The sequence below is a fragment of the Panthera leo genome, chromosome E1 (assembly GCF_018350215.1).
Source record: "Panthera leo isolate Ple1 chromosome E1, P.leo_Ple1_pat1.1, whole genome shotgun sequence".
In the NCBI taxonomy this organism is placed as follows: domain Eukaryota; kingdom Metazoa; phylum Chordata; class Mammalia; order Carnivora; family Felidae; genus Panthera; species Panthera leo.
Window position 1 is genome coordinate 7,854,089 of NC_056692.1, and position 25,699 is coordinate 7,879,787.

A 25,699-nucleotide genomic window follows, 5' to 3' on the forward strand; every position below is an offset into this window, starting at 1 on the left:
GAAATCCTGCACTGAGAGTCACGGTTTTGAAACTGCAGACTTTGTATCCTGCCCGGTAGTTTTTATTATAATTTAGTAAATTGTTATCTATGACACATATTTTGTAAGTGGCTGGCTGCGGGGGTATAGTAGAAAGTCTTACGTCTGTCCATTAGTGTTTATTCCAGCTTTGGTGGTTCTGACATTCACAATAGCTATTGGGCATTTAGGCGTAAAGCCCAGCCAGTTTATTTTGAAATTCTTGATTTGGAATTTACTGCTCCATTTGATCGGACTGATGTGCCTTGTTGAATCTGTCCGACGTCGTAGGCACTGCAGTTTGTCATGTGAAGTGTAAGTTCCCGTCATTACTGACGGGCAGCAGTAAGCATGGTCAGTCTGGGAAGGAAATCCTTGGACATCTTTGCCACTGACGGCTGTTTCCTCCTTTGTACCTTGCTTGGCTTCTCTCCATCCTGAAGACATACCATGAGCATTTATGGGGTGGGGGTGTGTGTGTGTGTGTGTGTGTGTGTGTGTGGCATTAATTTTTTAAAGTGATTGCAATTTAGTTTGAAAATTTTTACTGAAGTGAATAAAAGGGTTTTCTAAGAAGTTAAAGGAATACAATTAAGGAAAGAAACATATGCCTGGATTAGTTATTCTTTTTTTTTTTTTTTTTTTTTTTTTTTGAGAAACTGGGAAACACTGTGTGGACCCATCTGTGCATTTATGCACTCGCATGGTGGCCATTCTCTGAACTTTTGGTTTTCTCTTCCAGAAAAATGTGGCTGGGTAGGTGGGCACTGAATGCCTTATAGAACTGACACAGATGATAGAGCTTTTTTTTTTTTTTTTTTTTTAGTGTTTATTTATTTTGAGAGAAAGAGCAGGGGAGAGGCAGAGAGGGAGGGAGACAGAATCCCAAGCAGGCTCTGCACATCAGGCACAGAGCCCGATGTGGGGCTTGAACCCACGAACTGCGAGATCGTGACCTGCACCGAAATCAAGAGTCGGACATCCAACCGACTGAACCGCCCACGTGCCCCGAAGATCGTGCTTTTTTGGTTGTTTATTCTGTATTCCAGAAAGGATTAGAGGTATCGTGAGACTGTAACTTAATAAAACAGAGAAATGCGTAAAGAAAGTCAGGGTTATGGAACATAAAATCTGTGATAAAACGGCGAGAACAAGGAAAGCTTCTCGAGGTCACCGTAGTTGCTGAGGTTGACCTGTAGATTTCATTCTGCATTTCCTGGTGAAATCACAGTCCCATCGTAATGGTAAGCATTGCGTGCAATATTAATATTTAATTCTCCCTACAGCACCATGAGATAGGACACTGTTGAATATGCAGGTGAGAAGACTGAAGATCCAAGTGTTATGAAAAGCGGCAGAACCAAAATTTGGCCTGGCCCATTTGCTTCCCTGCCCCGAGTTCCTAACCGCTACATATAACCGTCTCTAAAATCTCTCTGTCCGTGAGAAGGAAACACCACCCTAGGGAGACCAAACTTCTGCCTCTCCGTTCTTAAAAAAATAAGAAAGGACACTTGGTGACCATATTAGAAGAATGTCCTACATGACTTCCATGGAGGAAACCTATATAGATTTGTAAGGCATCTCCCGGCCGCAAGCCAGAGCAAAAATACCCAAGAACAGCTCCTGCCGAGAACCGCGTAGAGCGAATCTTCTTGAAGCAGGTGGTGAGGAAGAAGCTCGTGGGCAGACGTATTGGCCCAAGGACCTTCTCTAGCGCGCCAGCTTGCTCCAGGGATTAAGCTGAGCCCGTGAAAGAGAGGAGAGAAGATGCCAGTCTTGTGTGTGCATCAGGCGACGCGGGGGATGTGCTCCCACCACACGATACGATAGGAAAGAGGGGGAGAACGGTCAGGTGGCTCTTGGTCCCAGTTTGCCCAGGACAGTCCTGCTTTACAGCAGAATTATTGATGGTGTTCTGCTCTCACTCTTAATAATGTCCAGGCTGGATGCTAGCCACACCACGTAATTTCTAGAAAGGGCTGGTGGTGATGACTGTAAAGTTTACAGAATTTCCTCCTTTTTAAGTCCATTTCCTACAAATTCCAATTGCTTTTTTTGCCTAGAGAAGAAAACAAAGAGCCCATAAATGGAAAGTATGTCATATCTAAATCAGACTGTAGGTCCACACCATAATACAGGCCTCTTCAACTAGCTTTTTATTTTTTTTTTTTTTAATTTTTTTTTTTCAACGTTTTTTATTTATTTTTGGGACAGAGAGAGACAGAGCATGAACAGGGGAGGGGCAGAGAGAGAGGGAGACACAGAATCGGAAACAGGCTCCAGGTTCCGAGCCATCAGCCCAGAGCCTGACGCGGGGCTCGAACTCACGGACCGCGAGATCGTGACCTGGCTGAAGTCGGATGCTTAACCGACTGCGCCACCCAGGCGCCCCTTCAACTAGCTTTTTAAAAATGACACTCGATGTCGGGGCGCCTGGGTGGCTCAGTTGGTTAGGTGTCCGACTCTTGGTTTCGGCTCAAGTCATGATCTCATTTTCATGGGTTCGAGCCCCATGTCGGGCTCCGTGCTGATAGTGCAAAGCCTACTTGGGATTCTCTCAATCCCCCTCTCTCTCTCCCCCCCCTCCTTCCCCCTCCCCCACTTGTGCTGTTTCCGTCTCTCAAAATCAATGAACTTAAAAAAAAATGACACTCGATGTCGACGTTTGCTCATAAATTGGAGAAGATGCGTAAGGCCAACTGACTCGTTTGGACGTTTCTGGCAAAAATGCTGTAGTCATGGTTCTGAATGACTGTTGTCAGGAGGGAGTTGGGCTTAGAGCTCCCCTTTGATTCTCCGGCAGAGAGCACGGTGTAGAATCCATGCCACACGTCAGGAATGCACACTGAAGGGAGTCTGCTCACTTGCGGAGTCGAACCTGCGAGCCCAAAGTCACTTGGCGGAGGTGAATGTCAGAGAAGCTTGCCTTCTTATCGGAAAGTCAGATTCGGTGTGATCCAGGTTTTCAGTTGGCGGCTGGAAGAAAGTTCATTAGCAAATTTTGAAAAATCTCCGTAATAGAAAACACCTCAGTCTTCTGATATTCTTTGTCTGGTAACAGAACCGAAGGAAAAATGTCACCTGGCGGACTCCAAGCTTGGGCAGGTCACGGAATTAACCTTTGCCCCACTGCCCCTTCCCCTCAGGGAGGGATCCTGATTCCAGCCTTGTTCACCTCACGCCGTCGTGGTGCGGGTAACAATGAGGTCAACAGAATCATGCAAATACATGTGCATTGTTGGGGAGAAGGTCTGAAACTCTAGAAAAACGAGTAGTTACTTGTAGAACTTCCACCTGTTTTCAAATTTTGCTTTACAATACAAATATTTCAGTACTTACAGGCAATGACAAAAAAGAAATTCAGAGGGGCGCCCGGGCGGCTCAGTCAGTTACATATCTGACCGTTGAATTCAGCTCAGGTCGTGATGTCACAGTTTGGGGGATGGAGCCCTGCATCAGGCTCTGCGCTGGCTGCACAGAGCCTGCTTGGGATTCTCTCTCTCTCTCTCTCTCTCTCTCTCTGCCCCTCCCCCCACTGCTCGCTCGCTCACTCTCTTTCTCTCTCTCTCAAAATAAACTTAAAAAAACTTTTACATTAGTTTCTAGGGATAGGGAGAAGGAAGCAAAACACTTGGAAAATAAGACAGCAGAGAGTGGATGTTACGTGTTTCCATTATCAGGGTCACGTGGGTAGGACCACCCTGTGGCATGTCACGGAATCCTTCCTTCCTCCTGCTGCCCTCAGGACACGTTGATGCGGAATGTTGTCCCTGTAGAGGACTGTGCTGGTTGCCAGGGTTGCTAACAGGTGGGTGACATGCTCTCCGTTCTCTTACGGTCACGTTGAGGGGACGGCAGCTCACACGTGTAAGGACACTGAGTGCTACCAGGGGTACGGTCTACACATGTAACGCTGAGTGCACCTGCCAGCCGGGTACCGCGCGGGACCCCAAGGTGCAGCGGGGAACACCGCGGGAGGGACATTGCTGGGTGATGCGGGAGCACAAAGAGGAGAACCTGATCCAGACCGCAGAGCTCCAGGGTGACTTAAGGGGGGCGTGAGGACATCCAGGGTGACTTAGCAGAGGCGCGAGGACGTCCGGGGTGACTTAGGGGAGGCCCGAGGTGAGAACCAGAGGATGAGGAGGAGCTAAGCCAGCCTGTCCTTTTCCAAGTTCTTTCCGTTCCTTCCCCCTCCAACCACTCCTTTGTTGGTGGCCACTGACCTCTTTATCCCGTCTGCCGTCTACAGACACCGCCCTCTGCCCTATCTGTACCTCCAGCCCAGACCGCTCTTCTGAGCCAAGGCCTTTGAAAATCTCTTTTGGGGTCCTCTGTGGGTATCTCCGATTGCGTAAGTATATATCCCAGCGCACGGCTCCCCCGCTCCCACATGGCTTTTTGTTAACCAAGGTTCCGAAGTCAGGGGCCTGTAAGTCACTCTAGACTCCCTGTCTGGTCCCCCTCATCCGGTTGTGGAATAGACCGTGTCTGTCCAGCCCCCTAAGTCACCCTGGAATGTGCCCTCTCACCCCCCGCTCTGGTGTCAGAGCACCCCCAGTTTGCCTGGGTTCTTAGAACCACGCCCCAGCTGCTCTCCCTGCCCGTTCGCCAGCCCTCTTTCCGTCTGTCTTCCCCAGGCTTTCCTTACATGATCACATTGGTCTCTGGCTTCAAACCTTTGGGGAGAGTCTTCTAAATATATTTAAGAAGAAATACTTGTTTTCCGTGCTTTACTATGTCTTACATGTAAGGCCTTTGAGGATCTGATCCTTCCTGGTCCTTCCAGCCTCCTCCTCTGACTGTGCGCATCTTTCTTCTTCTTCTCCTTCGTCTCCTTCTCTTCTTCCTCCTCCTGCTCCCTCTCCTAATGTTTATTTATTTTCAGAGAGAGAGAGAGAGAGAGAGAGAACAAGCGGGGGAGGGGCAGAGAGAGAGGGAGAGAGAGAATCCCAAGCATACTCCACATTGTCAGCACGGAGCCTGAAGCCAGGCTCAAACTCACAACTGAGATCGTGACCTGAGCCGAAACCAGGAGTCGGACGCTTAACTGACTGAGCCACCCGGGCGCCCCTCTGCTCACCTTTTCTCATTTATCCCTTGGTGTTGAGACCGGATGGGCCCGCTGGTGTTTTCACCGAAGCACCATGCTCCCTCTTGTCCCACTGGGTGTGCTTCCCTAGTCCGCTCATTGCCTGGGCAGGTTTTGTGCCAAGCACTCCTTCCTCTGGAAGGGGCAGCTACGCCCGTAGTCCAGTGGGGCGGGTGGGGTTAGGTGTTTGTCCTGGGGCTCGCCCTCTTCTTCGTTTATGCCCCTGTCCTAGCCCCACAGAGCCCTCTGCAAACCCTTTCCTTGGGCCCCTTGCTCCATTACGTTGTGTGTTCTTCTGGGACAAAGATGGAGTCTGCCCTCTGTTTATCTCCAGTCCCCAAGATCGTTTATAGAGAGAGAGCAGTTTCCTCAGTGCCTAACGTGTGCTCGGCACTATTTTTAATGCCACGCCCCGGCAGGGAACGAAGCAGACAGCCATCCCTGATGTCACGGAGCATGCGCTCCGGCCATCACATCCGGCAGACCGCTGATGCTTCATGAGGGATGCGTGGACGGACAGAGGGACGGATGTTAGAGAAGCGGAAATGACCTCCCAAGGGGAGGAAGGACAGAAGCGAAGACTCTGAGACGGGTACACGGCGCACGGTGTCAAGGGGATAAGGAAGCCATCGGGACAGGCAGAGGAGTGCAAAATATGTGTTTAAGGATAAAAAGAAATGACTTGGCCAGACTCAGAGGGAAGGATTTGAAGGAGCAAAGTAAGGAAGCAGAGCCAGGAAGGAGGCCGAGAAAACGTGCCTGCCCCACCATTGTGACACGGGCTGTGCTGTAGGGATTGGACCGTGGTCTGTGTCGTTTGGGGAGCTCTTAAGCAGCTCAGGACAAGAAAAAGAAATAACAGGCCTGTGTATTGGGAAAGAAGAAATGAATTCTTCATTCACAGACCGTGTGATAGTTTGCCCAGAAAACTCAAACAAACCTACGAAAAAGCTACTAGAACCAGTAAGTGGATATAGCAGGGGCACAAGATACGAGGTCAGGATGCAGAATGCAACTGCAGGAAGCGAGGCAAAGAATTCTTAGAGAAAAGACACAAAAGCAACAAAACAAAAAAGTACAAAAAGCACGAACCATAAATGAAGTCATAGGTGAGTTAGACTTCACCGAAATAAAAATCACTGCTCTCCCAGAAACACTTCGGAAAACGACCGGACGGGCCAAAGAGTGGGAGAAAATATTTGCAAAGCATGGAACTCACGAAGGACTTGTGGCCAGAGTACATACAAAATCCCTAAAGCCCGGTGACAAGAAAATAGCTCAACCAAAAAATGGACAAAACGTTTTTATAGTTTTTTTTTTTTTTTTACTTTTATTTATTTTTGAGACAGAGAGAGACAGAGCACGAATGGGGGAGGGTCAGAGAGAGGGAGACACAGAATCTGAAACAGGCTCCAGGCTCTGAGCCGTCAGCACAGAGCCTGACGCGGGGCTCGAACTCACGGACCGCGAGATCGTGACCTGAGCTGAAGTCGGCCGCTTAACCGACTGAGCCACCCAGGTGCCCCTGGACAAAACGTTTTTAAACAGACATTCCACTAAAGAAGAAGTCTGCATATCAAATAAACACACAAAACGGTTTTCATTATTATCACCAGTTCACTGGGGGAAATGCAAATTAAAGCCACAGTGGGACATCACTGCACACCTATTAAAACAGTTAACATTTATTTTTTTTTAATAGGAAATTTATCATCAAATTGGTTTCCATACAACACTCAGTGCTCATCCCAACAGGTGCCCTCTCAATGCCCATCACCCACTTTCCCCTCTCCCCCATCCCCCATCAACCCTCAGTTTGTTCTCAGTATTTAAGAGTCTCTTATGGTTTCCCTCCTTCCCTCTCTGTAATTTTCCCCCCTTCCCACCCCCCGTGGTCTTCTGTTAAGTTTCTCAGGATCCACATAAGAGTGAAAACATATGGTATCTGTCTTTCTCTGTATGACTTAATTCACTTAGCATCACACTCTCCAGTTCCATCCACGTTGCTACACAGGGCCATATTTCATTCTTTCTCATTGCCACGTAGTACTCCATTGTGTATATAAACCACAATTTCTTTATCCATTTGTCAGTTGATGGACATTTAGGCTCTTTCCATAATTTGGCTATTGTTGAAAGCACCGCTATAAACATTGGGGTACAAGTACCCCTATGCATCACCACTCCTGTATCCCTTGGGGAAATTCCTAGCAGTGCTATTGCTGGGTCATAGGGTAGATCTATTTTTAGTTTTTTGAGGAACCTCCACTCTGTTTTCCAGAGCGGCTGCAGAACAGTTAACATTTCTAAAGCAGTAATACCAAGTGCTGGCAAGGATGTGGAGTGGCCTGAAAACAAAGTGATGCCGTTACTTTTGCGAAAACAGTTTAGCAGATTCCTATGAAGTCACACAAGATTTACCATATCTATAACCCCAGTCCCATGTGTGTCTGGAAACGTATGTCCATACAAAGATCTGTACGTGGATACTTATAAGTTTAATTGATTATTACTGAAAGCAACCTAAATGTCCTTCAGCTGGTGAGTATATACACATAAAATGACATGGGCACATTTCAGAAGCATTGTAAGTGAGAGGAGACAGACCCAAAAGGTTACATACTGTGCCACCCCGTGTAGGTGACATTTTGGAAAGCCAAAACTCTGGGGACAGAAACCAGACCAATGGCTACTAGAAATCGGGGGTGAAGGAAAGGGAATGGAGTACAGAGGAGCATGAAGGAACTTTGTGAGGTGACAGAAATACTCTATATCATTTTTTATGTTTTGAGAGAGTCAGTGGGGGAGAGGGACAGAGGGAGGGAAAGAGAGAGAGGATCTTAAGCAGGCTCCACACTCACCCGAGAGCCCGACGCGGGGCTTGATCTCATATCCGTGAGATCGTGACCTGAGCCGAAATCGAGTCAGACACTCAACCAAGTGAGCCACCCGGACGCCCCAGAAATAGTCTATATCTTGATCATGGTGGCGCTTACACCCTTGTGTATCTTTGTCGGAGCTCGGAACTCACTGTCCTCTCAAAATGTGTGAATTTCACTGCGTGCACGACTCGTGGGTTTTCAGGGCGCTTGGTTTTCCCTGGGACCATGCTGACGTAGCCTGCAGAGCATGAGCGTTTGGGGTCGGTCTGCCTGGACTCAGAATCCAGCTGCTGCTTCTGCTCTCCCAGGCGGGAGCGTGTTAGGAGACGGCTGTGTCCTCTTCTCTTAAGCTGGGGCGCTTACCTCTTGGGCGTAGGTGAGGCTGCGACCCTTCTGCTACAGCAGTGAATGACAGTGCGGTCCTCACTGTGGTGGCTCCTACTTTTTTCAACAGCCCCGGGCAGAGCATCTCCAGCTCAGCACTGGAATACGGCTGACGTGACCCAGCTCCAGCCCTCCTTACTGTCCTATCGGGAGGTACAGAGTAAACCAGTGAGCCAAATAAAGTTTCAGAGGTCCCTCTCGATGGCCGTCAGGTGTCCAGAGAAAACAAGGAACCGGATAATATAGAGCCAACTGGCGGAGACCGCTTGAGGAGGAGGTGGGGTATGCGCTGAGCCCCGGAGGTTGAGGATGCAGGGAAGGGGGGCAGCGTGGGCAGAGGGAACAGCAGGTGCAGAGCCTGGGCGGTCAGGGTGTGCCCGACCCAGTGAAGAGCACGGGGGCCGCAGTGGCCAGAAGGAGCAGAGTGGGAGGAGATGAGGTCACGAGGGCACCGCAGTGACAAGTCTGGCTCAGAGGCGGTGTGCAGCGGGAAGCCAGACGTGAGTCGTAAGCGTGGGGTCGCTGTGGTCACACTGATGTTTGTGAGGGAAGTCTTCAGAATGTACCATGGCGTCACGGGAGCGAGCAGAGGCCTGGGACCAGTCCAGGGTGAGCTGACGATGGCTTAGACCAGGGCGGTCACGGTCGGTGGGGGCAACCCAGAATGCACACTGGCCACCACCGCCCACGAGGTCACTTAAATTGTGTCCGCTTTTCAAAGCCTTTGCCGCTTCCTGTGGGTCATGGATCTCCCGCAGAAAAACCCCGCCGATCCCTGCCACCCTGCCTTTGCGCCTCCCGTTCCTTTCCACCTGTCTTCTCGAGTTTTCTCGAGACCTCCCTTAAGGAAGGTCTCCGCCGTCTACACGTATCTGCACCTTTCTTACACTCCGCAGCTCTTCGTACGGGTAGCACGTAATTCGTCAGGAGCAGGCAGTGTAGCAAAGCAGTCGTCAGCCCCGCCCCTCCCAAGAAGCAGCAGCCCCACTGTCCAGCGGAGCGCCCCCAACCGTCGCGGCAAAGACACGTGACTGTGCAGTCCGGTTGCCAGCGCTGGACATCGAGACACAGCAGAGTGGACCCTGCCGGCAGACAGGCCCCTTTAGGAGCCCCCGTCTCTCCTCCACCGGAGTCCTAAAGGCAGAATGGCACGAACACCCAGCCATCCAGATACAGACTTTCCCCTCGTTCCCTCTTTTGATTTACCTCGGGGATTTTTTGTGGATGTGGTCGTTATTTCCCAGAACTGTATATGCCTAACCTTGCGTGCACTTTATGGATCACTGCAGGGGATTTCAAAGGATAATTTTGAGTCTGATGTATTTTCACCTCAGGGATGAGCTACATAAAGTAAACTCCAACTCCACTCTGTTTCAAGACAGTAAACGTGCAGATTCATTTCCAGCCTCCGTGCCGCTCGCCTTGCTGTTTAGCGGGCGGCCGCTGCAGCTTTGTATTGTTTCCCGTGATGGAGAAAGTGACATTGACTGTGTTTAATAAACAAGGAATAGTAAGATAATTGTTTTCGAAATAGCCAGTTACAGGATAAACATCCCCTTTACATTTCAGGCAACAGAAATTTTGTGCAATTTTGTTGAGAATCAAAGACAAAAATCCTTACAACTAAAATGCCATTTAGTGAGAATAAAAATCTACAAAATTACATTATTAGTTATTTCAGTTTCCCAAGGAGAATACAGATGACAGTACTTCTGAGTACCTCTTTGTTGCCTACATAAAATGACAATTCGGTAAATCTAAGGCATCACTTACCATTAAAGGAAGACAATCTTTCATATCAACTCTCAGAGAAATCCCGCTTTTCCTGTTTTCCTCACCAGTGGAAAGAAAGATGACTTCTTTTTTTTTTTTTTTAATACTAAGATGACCTTTAAATTCGTCCTGGCTCTCGAAGGCACCCAAGAAGTGATGATGCTGATGGTTGGAGTGAGCTGTGACCATACAATAATTGCAGGTGGTGAATAGAAACATCCTATCGTAGCTTCTGTTTACCAAATGGAAGCATTTGACCCCACGGCTTTCTGCTTTTTACTTTAGCCCCGGGGCCTTCATGGTAGAATTATTTATCAGCGCCTTTAATGGCTTGGGGGAGCCACTTGATGAACTTGAGCCCGTTGTACCTCACATCACTTAGGAAGCATCCCAGATGCACGTGGGCTAAACTCAAGAGTCCTGGCGCATTCGGCCAAAGAGCTCTGGACAGCTACGTTTGCACCCGAAGATGTCTGCAGACAATGGCTCCGGAGGGTCCGAATGGCGCTATCGTGACCTCCGGCGCTGGCGCCTCGCCAGAGTTTGTCCCTGTTAACTCGGAGCCAGACCCGATGCCTCTGTTCCCCTGAGGCTGCGTGTCAGCACAGCCATGTCACAGCCCGAGGGACCCACAGCTCTGGTAATCTGGCTCCACGAGTCGGTGAGGAACTTGTCACAGGCAGAATGGAGAAGTGCCATACCTCTGAGCCTCCCGTTGCCCTGCTGCGTTTGCATCCTCGCTGGTAACTCTTCCTTCCTCCTCTTACGGATCACACGTATCCAACGCCCTTGAACTCCTTCCGTTCACCAGACATCCCTGGCTACCTGCAACATTGGTTCTCATCAGATAGAATGGATTTGGGGGCGCCTGGGTGGCTCAGTCGGTTAAGCGTCTGACTTTGGCTCAGGTCACGATCCCGCGGTTCGTGGGGTTCGAACCCCGCATCGGGCTCTGTGCTGACAGCTCGGAGCCCGGAGCCTGCTTCGGATGCTGTGTCTCCCTCTCTCTCTGCCCCTCCCCTGCTTACATTCTGTCTCTGTCTCTCAAAAATGAATAAACGGTAAAAAAAAAAAAAAAAAAAAAAAAAAAAAAAAAAAGTTTTTTTAATGGATTTGGTAGTTTTAGGATGAGCCAAGGTGAGGGGTCAGAGGGACAGGGGTGAATGTCCCTAGTAGTTCTTCCTAAGATACACCTCACTTCTGTTTCAGAGGACCAAATGTTTTTCCACAGCAGATAAGAGCTTCTGGAATCTGGCACCTGATGTTGGCAGTTGTTGGGGGCCCGTTTCTACCCGTTTCTACCTATGGTCCCCAAGCCCAGAGCCCCTCAGGCTCGCCTGAGAACAGGCACAGACTCCCCTAAGGGTGTCCTTGTGCCTCTTCCAACCCCATCACCCCACTGGGGCCCTTTCTTCTGACTTAGTATTTGGACAAGTGGTCCCTGTGTCTTAGAGAAGAGTCTGCTGAATCACCAGCTGCATCTACTTTTTCTCTTGTTCTCCTTACCGCCAGACTTCTGGAAAGGATGGCCCCCTCAGCGCTTCGGTCACGGTTTAGCTTCCTCCCGCACTGTCCGCCTCCGCTTTTCTCTGTACGTGAACTTCATTTTTCCCTCGCGGCCCACTGGCTCTTCCGATCCCACTTTTGCTTAAACGGACTCGTCATCCAAATGGCAGCCTCAGCCTCAGCCCCCTGGTCTCCCAGCTGAGTCCTCTGTCCCAGTTCCCAAGCCTTGTGAGAGGAAACGGGATTGCCCACGCTTGGGCCCGACATTTCATCCCTGGTCCGGTCAAGGGAAGGGGGTGCACGAAGGACCCGAGGCTGCCCCTCCCAGGGCTCCTTCCGCTGCACTCGAGCTTCCTCTTGGCCCGGTATGTGTCTCGGGCCCCCGTTCTGCTTTGTGACTTTCCAGCCGTGACCCACCTCCCCCACCCCCGGTGCACAAATTCTTGCGGCCAGGATCTTAACTTTAACATTGAGCGCGTCTTGTATTTTGCCTCGCCTGTGGAGCGCGTCCTCCCGTGCTGTCCTGTTCTTGACCGCTCTTCTGCAGGAGTGTCCCTGCTCCTGCCTAAGCCAGAGTTTTCCGCCGTAGGTTCTCTTTGTTCGTGGACAAGAGAGAGATACGACACCTTTAATCCGCCATCTTCACCTGTTTTGAGGTCCTTCAGACTTGTATCTTCAACATGTTTTTTTTTTTTTAAGTAATAACCTTTTCCCTGCTCTATCCTAACAAAAAGGAATCGTTCTTAAGAACGTCAAGGTCTGCTGTTGCTTCCGGATTATTTTAAAATTAAGCAATCCCTTTGTCGAATTCAGTTCATTGAGAATGTGTTGATTACCCATCATGTTCCCAGTACCTCCAGTTCTGTTTTCGCAAGGCTCCAGAGGCTTACAATCGGGGTGAAAAATTAGCCAGATGCTCAAAAGCCTTCGCAGATGGACGAGGCAGTCCCGTCAGTACGCACTGGGTGGACCGAGGGAGTCGGGACAAGCGAGACGTCCCCTGGGGGGTCAGGGAAAGGGGACGTGAGTCAGGGCGGCCTGGCCAGCGCGGGAGCTTCCTGAAGAAGACGGCCTGGTTATTTTTGTGGGCTGCAGGCGGGAGAGATGGAAAGAGCAGAGCGGGGAGAGAGGTTATTGAGAGAGGACAAATTAACACACTTGGGGTCGGGGGCCGCCAATGCCCGGTTTTTAAATAAATGACGAAGATTGAGTTTTCGAAGCCAAATGAATGGATTGTGTAGCTGGCATGATTAACTTAAAGAACAGGGTTTAGCTTAAGCATTATAGGGATTTGCAGGAGACATTTTTCAAATTTACTGAAGGTTTTACCAGTAAGCACTTAAGCGAATGTAAACAGTTTGCAGGCTGCAGGGGAGCTATGAAGACTGTTCATCATCCCGTCACCCTGGTCCAGCAGACAAGTACCCAGACCGGGCTGACGCCCCACAGAGTTTCCAAGGATTGTTATGATTAGTCTCTTGGCGTGTATATATTGCAAATGTAATAAGAACATAAACATTTTATAAGTATAGGAGGTTTTTTTTTTTCTTAGTGCTAACCAGTCATTCAAAATGGCAGGAACGACAAATTCGGTCTCAGGGTGGTGCCAGTGTGGAGAATTTTGGTCTTAAAATCGTTCGACATTATGAACCGCGCAGTATGAAGCGTCCACAAAAAAGTTTAGCGTGTATCATCACGCTTAGTCACGACAGTGGGTGAGACAGAGGAACGCCGGGGGGTCTTCCAGAAGTGAACATTCCTTTCTCTCATGGTCATAAGCAAAATGAAAGCATTTACAGCTCTTCTTTTTTTTTTTTTTTTTTAATGTTTATTATTTATTTTGAGAGAGAGAGAGAGAGAGAGAGAGAATCACAAGTCCCAAGCAGCCTCCGTGCTGTCAGCGCAGAGCCCGACGCGGGGCTTGAACTCATGAACTGTGAGGTCATGACCTGAGCCGAAATCCAGAGTCGGACACTTAACTGACTGAGCCACCCAGGTGCCCCTACGATTGTTCCGAAGCATCGTGAGTTGTGAACACTTCTTGTCAGCAGTGCTGGGGACGGGGGGTCCTTCAGCTGTCACGTCCCATCTTATAACCAAAAAAATACTCAGATATTCTAGTAAATATGAGTATGAAGGGTAACGCATCCACTTGAGCAGTAAGTCACAGGAGCAGACACCCGACACCTTTCATTCATGACCTGGAGTCCGTGAGTCAAACGCCCTATCGCCTTCTCTCTCTCTCTCTTCTCGATCAGATGAGGTGACAACATTTGGCCATGAAACGCCATTCCCGTCGACTGGTGGTAGTGTTTGTTCTGTCTTTCGTGTGGTTTGTAAAGGTCTGTTTGAGCCGGCGTTTGGGGCAGCTGCCTTGGATGCAGGGAACAGAAAGATGAGTGGCACAGGGTAGAGGCCCTGAACCAGGTAGGATGTGGCGGGTGGCCGGGGAGGGCACCAGAGCTGTCCGCGTCAGGACTGAGCCGTGCTGTTCTCACGAGGGTATGCAGGCCACCCGAGGGCTGGGGGTGGGGGGTGGGAACAGGAAGGAGAGAAGGCTGAGGGAGAATGTTCTTGCAGGACTTGTTCTGATGTCCAGGCCGAATCTTAGAGGATGGGAAAGAAATAACCACACGGAAGACGGAAGACAGTACGGGGCGGAGTGGGGGGTCAGCTCCGGGGCCGTGGTGTTATCCGTACCTCAGAGATCTTTCACCTGGACCGCAGATTGCAAGACAGCGGCCAACAGGCCCAATCCTGAAAAGGCCTTTTTGTCGTTGTTGTTTGGCCTGCTGGGCTTTTCTACCGTTGCCGGCACTTGAAAATAGAAAATGTAACAAAGCCCCAGGTTTCTGGGCTTTTTAGCACATTCCCACATGGGATCGGCCAGTCAGGCCCGATTAGCGGTTCTCCGTTGTTCATCGCTTGGGCTTTTACCCCTGTAGATCGCCAGCCTGGTCCCCCTGGGTATCCGTCCGAGCAGGCCCTGCAGGAGGTGAGGTCACCTGCGTCTATACCTTCGTCTGCGGGTAGCCTGTACCCCCAAGGTGCTCCGCAAAGCTGCAGGGATGGGTGGTTTTACTTCCCAGATTCTCTTTTTATAAACTGTGGTTTTTTTAAAGCTTTTCAGAGCCGCCTTAAAATTCATTCACCCTAACTTTATGTAGGTGAACAACACGGCTGTCTTAAATAGAATCCTATACATTAAAAAGGGAGGGGGTAAGAGGGGCGCCTGGGTGGCTCAGTCGGTTGAGCATCCGACTCTTGATTTTGGCTCAGGTCATGATCTTACGGTTCGTGGGTTTGAGCCCCAACTCAGGCTCTGTGCTCCGGGTGCAGAGCCTGCTTGGGATTCTCTCTTTTCCCCTCCCTTTCTCTCTGCCCCTCCCTGGCTCACTCGCGCTCTCTCTCTCTCTCAAAATAAATGGATAAACTTAAAAAAAAAAAAAAAAAAAAAGGAGTGGGGTAAGAAAATTAAACCGTCTGGCTCCACCAGGAAACTGGAAAGATATCGAAGGTGCTATGGGAGCCCAGGGGGGAGTAGAGTTCGGGAATTTGAGAAATACACTGATTTGGGACCCCAGCACTAGAAACGTGGTTTCCGTGGATGGGATCAAACAACAAGAATCTCTTCTCACTGAAAATTCCAGTCTTTCTACAGATAGATTCTCCTCAATTTACACTGAATTGACGTAGCGTAACTCAAGAGTCCGCGTTTTGCTTTATCCCTGAATTACAAGGCCCCATCTCAGAGGTCAACACCGAGTAAGGCTCATCTTCACTTTTCTTCCAGCCTCCACCCTCCCACCCCTGCCTGTCTTTTCCCACCTCCCTCCTACATCAGTAAGATTCTTTCGGCTGACTTTCAAAACTCATTCAGCTCAGACCTACTTTGTTTTCCTCCCTGGAGAAGAAAAAAAAAAAAAAAAGCTTTTCTCAATATAATGCTGCAGCCCCGTGTTCTGAGTAGAGTCATTGCCCAAAACACCTGCTTATTCTTGAATTTCTCCTAATTTAAAAAAAAAAAATTTTAACGTTTCTTATTTATTTTTGAGACCAAGAGAGACAGAGCACAAGCAGGGAAGGGACAGACAGAGATGGGGAGACACAGGATCCAAAACAGGCTCCAGGCTCCGAGCTGTCAGCACAGAGCACAACGCGGGGCTCGAACCCACAGGATGTGAGATCATGACCTGAGCCGAAGTCAGATGCCCAACCAAATGAGCCACCCAGGTGCCCCTTAAATGTTTTTAAATTCTCTTTTAAAGTACGTCTTGCTGGGGCTCCTGGGTGGCTCAGACAGTTAAACGCCCAAGTCTTGATTTTGGTTCACGTCATGATCTCACAGTTCACGAGTTCAAGCTCTGCATCAGGCTCCGTGCTGACAGTACGGAGCCTGCTTGGGATTCTCTCTCTCCCTTTCTCTGCCCCTCCCCCTATCAAGAATAAATAATTCCATTTAAAAAATAAAATAAACAGGGGCGCCTGGGTGACTCAACTGGTTAAGCGTCTGACGTCAGCTCAGGTCATGATCTCACGGTTCGTGGGTTCGAGCCCTGCATCGGGCTCTGCTGACAGCTCAGAGCCTGGAGCCTGCTTCTGATTCTGTGTCTCCCTCTGTCTCTGCCCCTCCCCTGCTCATGCTTTGTCTCTCTCTGTCTCTCAAAAATAAATGCTAAAAAAAAATTTTTTTTAATCTTAAATAAATAAAATAAATAAAATATATCTTGCATCCACATTTGCTTTACCTGTTCCTTAAATTCTGACTTTTCCTTATTCCTCTCCTACCTTGCAATATCTGCAACTTGAGTCTTGTTGAGAAATAGAAAACCCCTGGAGAAGATTTTGGGGACACGTTGTCAAAGCAGTTATCTGGAGGGGCTTACCCCCAAAAGCTCAGGTCAGAGCTCAAATGTGGGATTCATCCAGGAAATGAAAGCTAAATTAGCTTGGTTTGATTAAGGTTTGGGGTTTTCTTTTGTTGTTAAAGGAAATTTTATTTTGTAATTTAAAAATCATTTATTCTGGAAGAAAAGCCAAGAAGTATGAGATTAACTTTTGTATAAACCAATTACCTATAGAGCTGCTTACAATGTAAAGCTTTCTGGATTTAATGTCACATTTCGCAGACCTCTCTGACACATGACTTAAACAGAAAGACCACATTTCTCCCGTTAGTTATTTCAGAGTCACGTAATGTGGATTATGTTTATTAAGTGCAGTAAATAGTCATCAAATTAGAGCTTGCATATTTTTTTTAACCTCCTTTGTTCCTAATTTCTGCAGAAAATTCCACTTCGCTAGAGCTACTTAGGATTGGTGTTTAGTAAACGAAGGAGTACGGTATTTTAAAGGAAGAATAAATAATTCATAGGAACGTGTTGACAACCCCCACCCCCTGCCCCCCACCGTCCCCTGGTCTGTTGTTCCTTTTCTGGAGTAGCTCTGGGCAGGGAAGCCAGAAGGAGAAGCCTGCCTCTGTGCTGATGCTCAGTAGAGAGATGTCTCTATTTGAAATGTAATTCAGTTTTGGATATGAGTTTGGAAATAAATCACCATTCAGTCCGAGCGTGAGCCATCAACCTATTTGCCTGCGTGAGTGAAAGGACGTGAAAAAATCGTTTTAGTTCAACGGCTAGATGCTTTTCCTCGGCCACTGTCCTTCCTTCCCCACCCCACAGTGCTATTTGCCTTAGTCATCCCTTTATTCCATTTTACTGAAAGTTAGAAATCGTGCACAATACCATCACACCCCATTCTTCTGCTCTTCTGATCTTTCCTACGCAAGTTCACTCCGGTGACCACCATTCACAGAGATATGAACCTTCTCTCCTTAACAAAGCCCATTACAGCCACTGCCATAGCTACGTGAGAGCACCAGCATTAGGAAAAAAATAATGTTTCCCGTGTGATCCGTCTGCTTTTTCCTGATGCTGGTTTATTTTATTTTTACTTTTTTTTTTTGTAATTTGATATAATAGAGTTAAATTCTTAAAGTTATGATTGAGGGGCGCCTGGGTGGCTCAGTCGGTTGAGCGGCCGACTTCAGCTCAGGTCATGATCTCACACTCCACGAGTTCGAGACCCGCGTCGGGCTCTGTGCTGACAGCTCGGAGCCTGGAGCCTGCTTCGGATCCTGTGTCTCCCTCTCTCTCTGCCCCTCCCCTGTTCACGTTCTGTCTCTATCTCAAAAATAAATAAAAACATTTAAATAAATAAAATAAAGTTACGATTGAAAATAAAAACATAAAGGGCGCCTGGGTGGCTCAGTGGGTTAAGCGTCTGACTCTTGGTTTCGGCTCAGGTCACGATCTCACGGTTTCATGAGTTCGAGCCCCATGTTGGGCTCTGTGCTGACAACACGGAGCTTGCTTAGGATTCTTTCTCTCCCTCTCTCTGCCCCTCCCCTGCTCAGTCACTCTCTCTCTCTCAAAAATGTAAATAAATATTAAAAAAAAAAAGAAAAGAAAAAAGTGTTGCCATTTTAATTACTATTAGGAAATGCTATGCAGCCATTATGCTTTTTATAATTTATAATTGAGGTGACTTTCTTGAACATGTCTACGTTTGTCTTCGTATTCCAACACATATCCATATGTCTTCGTAAGTTCGAAAAGAGTAAACCACTGGAAACGATTTACTGAAAGTTTATCACCCCTTACCTCCAGCCCTACCTCCTATTTAAAGAACGCTGCCTCACGTTGCCACTTCTGGTTGTGGTTGATTTTACAGTTTGAGACCTGGTAGCACTTGTGTTTGTTTAACGTCCACCATCCTTTTCAGAGTGAACATCGCCGTCTGTTCCGCTCACTGCTGTTTGCCCGCACTTAGCACAGTGGCTGACTAGACGACAGTGAGACATCGTAATAAACGAACGAATGAACGCTCCGTGCTCTTTTAGTGGGCCCTGTGCCAAGTGCTTTATTTTGATTCTTCACTCTCAAATACCTCCCGTTTGACCGATGAAGCAACTAAGACCGACGGGTTAGCTACTTTGCTCACGATCCTACAGCTCAGCGATAGAGCCCCTGCCCTCCCGGTGGTCTTGTTACTGAGGATTTTTGCATAAGCCAATTTGACTTGTGCTTCAGTCTTGCCGTCAAAACAGCCCTAATACGGGAGCTCCTGGAAGGCTCAGTCAGTTAGGCGTCCAATTCTTGATTTTGTCTCAGACCATGATGTCACGGTCGTGGGAATGAGCCCCGCGTTGGGCTCCACGCTGAATGCAGAGCCCGCTTGGGATTCTTTCTGTCTCTCTCTCTCTCTCTCTCTCTCTCTCTGTCTGCCCCTACTCTGCTCATGCTCTCTCTCTCTCTCTCTCTCTCAAAATAAATACACATTTTAAAGAATAGCCCTAATACATCCCCTACTTCACAGCTGAGGAAACCAAGGATCCGAGAGGTTCGTTTGCCCACTTTTAAATCAGCACTGTTTCAAATCGGAACTTGAATCCAGACCACCTGATTGTTGTCAGCGATGCTTAGTTCTGGTACTGTATGGAAACCCTATCATAATATAATAATAATAAGAGGAATATTAAAGCCTTTTACAAACACTTTTGGCATGCAAACGTTCCAGGAGACACAACAGTTAGAAATGGTATAGCGAACCCCGGTGTTCCCGTCGCCCAGAATCCACAGGATTATCAAGACTCTGCCCCGCTTGCTTCATCTCACCCTCGTAAGGGCCGCAACGCTTAGCAGCGTGCCCAGACCAAATCAAGGTAGACGGAGCAGAGAGGCGGCTGGAGACACTGGCAGTTCCCCAGTGAACTGAATACCGAGCTAGGCTGCTGTCCTGCATCCTTTACACTTGGAATATGTCGAGAGACTATATCACAAGACAGCGGGACCTACCCAGTCCGGCTGCACCCAGCATCGGAGGTGGGGTGGAGGTGGAGGCCTTCTATAGGCGCAGGCTCCGTCGGCGTGGCCTCACGTAGGCCAGATGGGACCCGCACCACGTCGGTGATGGCGCAGCGGTGGGTCCCCGACTTCGGCAAGCCTGCCGATCGCCTGGATTCCCGAGGAGCCCCTAGGTGATGCTGACGCTCTGGGTCCGGGGACCACATCTCGGTAGCACCCGGGACTCCATCGGGGAGTCCCAGCTTGGCCCTCACCCGTCAGGTACTGCTCAGCCCAGGGAATCCCAAGGGAACCTGCCTAGCCCTTTCTTCTAGTTTCACCTCTAGGAATCAGGCCTCAGAGCGGCACTCAAAGTGGAAGCCACCTGCTGAGGAATTCAGATGTAAAAGGAGCAAAAAGACTAATAATGGGGGAAAATGTTTAATGAAATTTTAAATACAGAAGAAGTGATAAAAGGGAAAATAACTCCGTGTGTGTGCGTGTGTCTCCAGGTTTGGGATGCTTTCCAAAACCCATCCAGGAATGGGAGAGAGCAGATGGGGGTTTTGGTCAAGGGCTGAGCGGTAGGATTAGGAGGACGAGTGTGTCGAGTAATTGACCTAAAATAACAAGAAGTCGGTCTTTGACAGAATTGCCCTTCCAGGCTTTGAGATTTTGCTCAGACTTCTATGTGTACCAAGGCAGAAAATCATAGTGGTGTTTAACCGAGATGAGAAATGAACGCACCTGACTAATCTTTTTCTGCATCAGAAATAGATCTCTTTATTAAAACGGCTAAATTTTTAATTTGTTTCTAATGTTTATTTTTGAGAGAGAGAGAGAGAGCAAGTGGGGGAGGGGCAGAGAGAGAGAGAGAGAGAGAGAGAGAGAGAGACGGAATCCAAAGCAGACTCCAGGCTCCCAGCTGTCAGCACAGAGCCCGATGTGGGGCTCGAACCCACAGATCGCGAGATCATGACCTGAGCGCAAGTCGGACGCTTAACCGACTGAGCCACCCAGGCGCCCCTAAAAACGGCTAAATTGAAGCAGCTTTAATGTCGCCATGATTTTTAAAGATTTCATGGTTACGTCAAACTTTAAAAAAGAGCCCGGAGGTCACTTGGTACACGCTCCCTTCATCCCAGAACCGTTATTCTCGCTAGCACTCTTCCAACTTGCAGTGGTGGTGTGGCTCACGCTTCTTTTTCCTCGAAAATGCCCGACGTGAACGGACAAGTGAATGCTTGTCCGTCTTTGCTGGTCATCACGGCAGGCAGCGAGGGCCTTGTGAGAAGCACATCTGATCGTTTTCTTCCCCTGTGTAAAAAAGCAGAGAAAACCTCTTCTGTGCATCTGCCCAGAGGCAGTGTTCCCACGATGTCGATGTCTCCGTGTGGCCTTCCCTCCCAGTGTTCTCTGACCCCTCCCGCCCCTCGTGCTGTGCCCGCTGCCTGAATCACTCCTGTCTACCCTTCTATCCCCTCTCCCGCCCGCCCAGCACTTCTTCCTACAAACCTCCCCCTGTCCAGCCCCCCAGCACCCACACACAGTGGCCCCAGATTGCCTGCCTCTTTAACTCTCACTTCAGCATAAGCGCCCCCAGGACAAGGACCGTGTCTGTCTTGCTCCCCACCTTATATCCTAGGTCCGACCTTGTATGTATGTATGTAAATGTAGTGCTTCCCCAGTGTTTTCATCTCAGGTAATGCCGGAGGAACTTAGGCTATTTCTACCTCGGGGGTAAACCAAAGGAGCTTTTAAACCCTCAGGCTGCTGCTCCCAGCTGAAGGCAACAGCCTAAAGACTCCAGCCCCCACCCCCCCACCCCCCCACCCCCCACCGCCTCCAGGCTCGGCAAGATCCAAGCAATCAGAGAATCAGGAAGTTGTACTACAGCAGGGCACCCCCACAGACCAGTGGGATTGCATCAATGAGCCAAGGAGTAAATCCGAGTACAAGTCTGTTTCCAAGTTATTTTACTGGTACAGCTGACCCTTGGTCGACACGGGTTGGAACTGTGCGGGTTTTCTCAATAAATATATTAGAAAAGAAGGTTGGAGGTTGGCAACAATTTGAAAAAACTCACAAACCACATGGCCTAGAAATTTCAAAAAAAATTAAAAACGTATGTCGTGGATGCGTAATACTACCATAAACACACACAAATCTATTATATAAAGTTAAAATGTATTCAAAACTTGCCCAAACATTTGCAGACTGCACAGGGTGCCATTTGAGCGGAGAGAAAGATGAACACATTTAGAGATGGAGTATTAAATCGTAACTCAGTAAAATCAGCTGCTGTAACAATTTCATAACCACCTCTGGATGCTGTTGTAAGCTCGAGTCTTGGGAGCACCCATTTAAAATGCCATGCGGGGGCGCTGGGGTGGCTCAGTCGGTTGAGCATCTGACTCTTGATCTCGGCTCAGGTCATGATCTCACGGTTCCTGAGTTTGACCTCCATGTCTGTGCTGTCAGCACAGAGCCCGATTCTGTGTCTCCCTCTCTCTCCCTCTCTCTCTCTGCCCTTTTTCCTCTTGCACTCACTCTCTCTCTCTCTCTCTCTCTCTCTCTCAAAATAAATAAATAAACGTGAAGAAAAGAAAATGCCATGTGTGGGTGCCTGGGTGGGTCAATGGGTTGAGCATCCAATGGGTTGCTCTTGATTTCGGCTCAGGTCATGATCTTGGAGTTCGTGAGATGGAGCCCCTGCTTGGGATTCTCTCTTTCCCTCACTGTCTGCCCCTCCCCTGCTCAAGCTTTGTCTTCTCTCTCTCTCTCCCAAAGATAAATAAATAAACATAAAAAAGAATTTAAAAGGTAATAATAAAATGCCATGTGTGATGCTAATCATCTCTGCATAAGCAGTTTGTCTCTGCAATAAATTGCGTATCTTGGTAAAAAGGGATCTCTCGTGGTTCTATCAGTAGTTAAGTTTTGGGCGAGTCAGAAGTTAACACGTGGATGTTTCAACTGTGCATTGCGGTCGGCACCCCGTTCCTCTCATTGTTCAAGGGCCATCTGAGCCTCAGTTTCTCTTCTGTGAAATGGGGATAATGCTGTCTCAATAAACATGTTTTTACGTTGTTAATTTTTGGTTTGTGTTTAATGCCATACCCAGTGTTGATACAGGTTCTAGAAATAATAGGCTTTCTCATGTACTGCTGATAGGAGTGTAAAAGAGCCTAAACCCTCTGGGGCGTAGACTGGTGGTACAAGTCAGATCCCTACAAACGTGCATGTCAGCTGGCCTTGCAGTCTCACGTCTGGGAATTTATCCTCCGGATGCATCCTAGTCAGAACTATGAACAACAGTCTGTAAGATATATATGCTGTTACTTCTGATTTAAAAGGAAAAATACAAAATATCCAGAAAGGCTATATTGACTGAATTAATTGTGTTGAATCCACAGAATAGGCCACTATGTACCTATTAATGATGACATTACAAAAGAATTCTGAACAGCACAGGGAAATTATTAACATAGACTGAAATATAGGGGTGCCTGGGTGGCTTAGTCGGTTAAGCGTCTGACTCTTGATTTTGGCTCAGGTCATGTCTCACCGTTCGTGAGATCGAGCCCTGCATTAGGCTCCGGGCTCACAGTGGAGAGTCTGCTTGAGATTCTCTCTCTCTCTCTCTCTCTCTCTCTCTCTCTCTCTTTCTCTCTCTCTCTTTCTCTCTCTTTCTTTCTCTCTCTCTCTGTCTCTCCCCGTCTCTCTCACAAGATCCCATGTAAAGTCCACCGTCCACCTTAGAAAGTGGGCTCTGGCAAGGGGCGCCTGGGTGGCTCAGTCGGTTAAGTGTCTGACTTCGGCTCAGGTCATGATCTCACGGTTCGTGGGTTCGAGCCCCTGCATCAGGCTCTGCGCTGACAGCGCGGAGCCTGCTTGGGATTTCTCTCTCCTTCCCTCCCCAACCCATGCTGTCTCTGTCTCTCTCAAAATAAATAAATAAACTTAAAAAAAAAAAGTGGGCTCTGGTGAGAATCAGGCGTAGGATCGTCCCGGCTGGTGGAGAGTTGTATTTGACCCTGTTCACTGCACCTACCAACATGGTGAGGGCCCTCCGGAGATGCCGTGGCTCTGAAACCAGCTGTGGCACCGAAAGTGAGCTATCCGTGTGGGGCAGCCCCCTGGTGTGTGGCTGTGGGCCCCAAGCCGGTCCCCTGCCAAGCCTGTAATTTATCACAGATAGATACACTCAGACATACTGTCATTATCCGTTACTGCTAATGGGGTAATGTGTTTAAACTATAAATACACGGGCAGGGTTGAGATGCCAGCTTTTGCCCAAACATTACCGGTACCGCGTTCCGGGTGGTTTTTCTATGGCCGTCACCTACTTGGCACTAACTGCAAAGCAGAACCCTGTGCCAAGCAGGCAGTGTCTGCCTCGGCCCTCACTCCAGCCTGTGAGCGAGAGCAGAGAACCGTCCCGGCCGCGCAGGTGAGCAGAGGGACGCTCCCGCCTCCCATGGCCGGGAAGGGACAGAACGAATCCAGGGCTCTCTCACCTGGACTCGAACTTCAGCCCCGGCCGGCAGATGTCAGAGGGGGCAGCCAGAACTCCTGCAGGCACGGTCCCTCCGCCTTTCGGGTTCCGGTGCCCCGTAACCGGGAAGAAGGCGCAGCAGCCTGCCTCCCGGGTCGCCGCGCCACGTAGGTAGGTGGTCCACGCCGAGTGCGGGCAGCGTGGCCCGCGGGACTGGAAAGTGACTCCTCTGTGCCCGCTGCTCTTTTTCAGCCCGTTGCTAGCTGTGTCCTTTGCCACGTGCTGTGCCGTTCCAGGCGTCGCCCTCCTGACCTGGGGGGTGAACCCCCTCACGGGAGCCCTGGGGGTCTTCAACATCTTCCTGTACACCTGTTGCTATACCCCGCTGAAGAAGATCAGCATCGCCAACACGTGGGTCGGAGCCGTCGTTGGGGCCATCCCGCCTGTCATGGGCTGGACGGCAGCGACCGGCAGCCTGGACGCCGGTGAGTATCTCGCGTGCCGGGTTGCGGGGGTCTCGGCTTCGGCCCGCGGGCCCGTGGGCCCGCGGCGGGGGGGGGAGGGGGGGGGGCGCCAGGGCCCGGCCCTCGGCGGGTGGCTCTTGTGCACAGACCTCGGCAGCTGCCGGTCCGAGGCGTGTCCTTCCCGGAACTGCAGCTCTCGCTCTCCTGAGTCCGCTCTAGCCCGTACTCATTCCTGCGGTCGCGTGAACGCAGGGCGAAAGGGAGGCCGTGTCGTCGGGCTTTCCAGGGGGACGTGTGCTTTCCCGGGCCGGGCAGGGAATGCCTAGGGGGAAAAAAAAAAAAAACCCACAAAAACAAGCAGTGCTGTGACAACGGGTAGAGTGGAAAGCAAGCACCTAAAAGCCACGAGCCCCGTTAGGGCTGATCGGTCCTGGGGGACGTCCCGCATGGCGGAGCGGGTGTCCGGGACTCGGTCTCCGGGCTCTCCTGCCCATCCGGACGCTCCCCTGCCCGGGCATGAGCTTTTCCCCACAGAACCAGGTGATTCCCCACCCCTTTGTGAAGGAGCAGACCCTTTTCATCAGTTTCTCGTTTACTTTTATATGATTTGCTCAAGTTGTTCACAGTGTCTACAATAAAACCATTGAAATCCATCTACTTTTTTTTTTTTTTTTGGTGGCAAGTCACAATGAAATTTGTGGGGTGCAAATAGCTCCTTTTTACCATCTGGAAGGGAAGTTTCACAGTCTAATTAGCCAGGTAATTAGCGTTTCTGACCAACACTTAGGAAGGAAGTGGTGAGGTTTCCTGCAAGAGACGTAAGTACATATTTTTCACATGAGAGATCAAAAGGCAGTTGACCATAAACGTTTGCCCTGTAAGCCACATTTCTGAAACTTTTCATAAAAGCCCTTACACTCTGACTTGGCAAGATTACAAAGGCGGTTACACCTTTAGCGTGATTGTCTCTTAGCACAGTTTTAATATCCTGTAAATGTTGGCGTTCCACGCGTCTACACATAAGATATTCTAGAACGTTCCTGCTCATTTGCTCAGTGATAAACCCCAGACCGGAATCTCATCCGTGTGGGAGGGATGGCAGCACAGTGGTGAGGAGTGAGTGCTCCAGAGCAGGGGTGCCCTTTGGAACGTTCTAGACTTTTTTTTTTTAATGTTTATTTTTGACAGAGAGAGACAGTACTAGCAGGGGAGGGACATAGAGAGAGAGGGAGACA

At 49.2% G+C, this 25,699-nt stretch overlaps 1 protein-coding gene across 2 annotated transcripts in view; it reads left to right on the plus strand.

The window, feature by feature from the left end:
• LOC122207286 (protoheme IX farnesyltransferase, mitochondrial) overlaps nucleotides 1–25,699 on the plus strand; it is a 136,071-nt gene that overhangs the window by 96,347 nt on the left and 14,025 nt on the right. For both annotated transcript variants that reach the window (XM_042917343.1, XM_042917344.1), the window contains exon 6: nucleotides 24,253–24,485. In XM_042917343.1, the coding sequence (XP_042773277.1) occupies nucleotides 24,253–24,485 (233 nt within the window). The remainder of the gene's footprint in view (nucleotides 1–24,252; nucleotides 24,486–25,699) is intronic.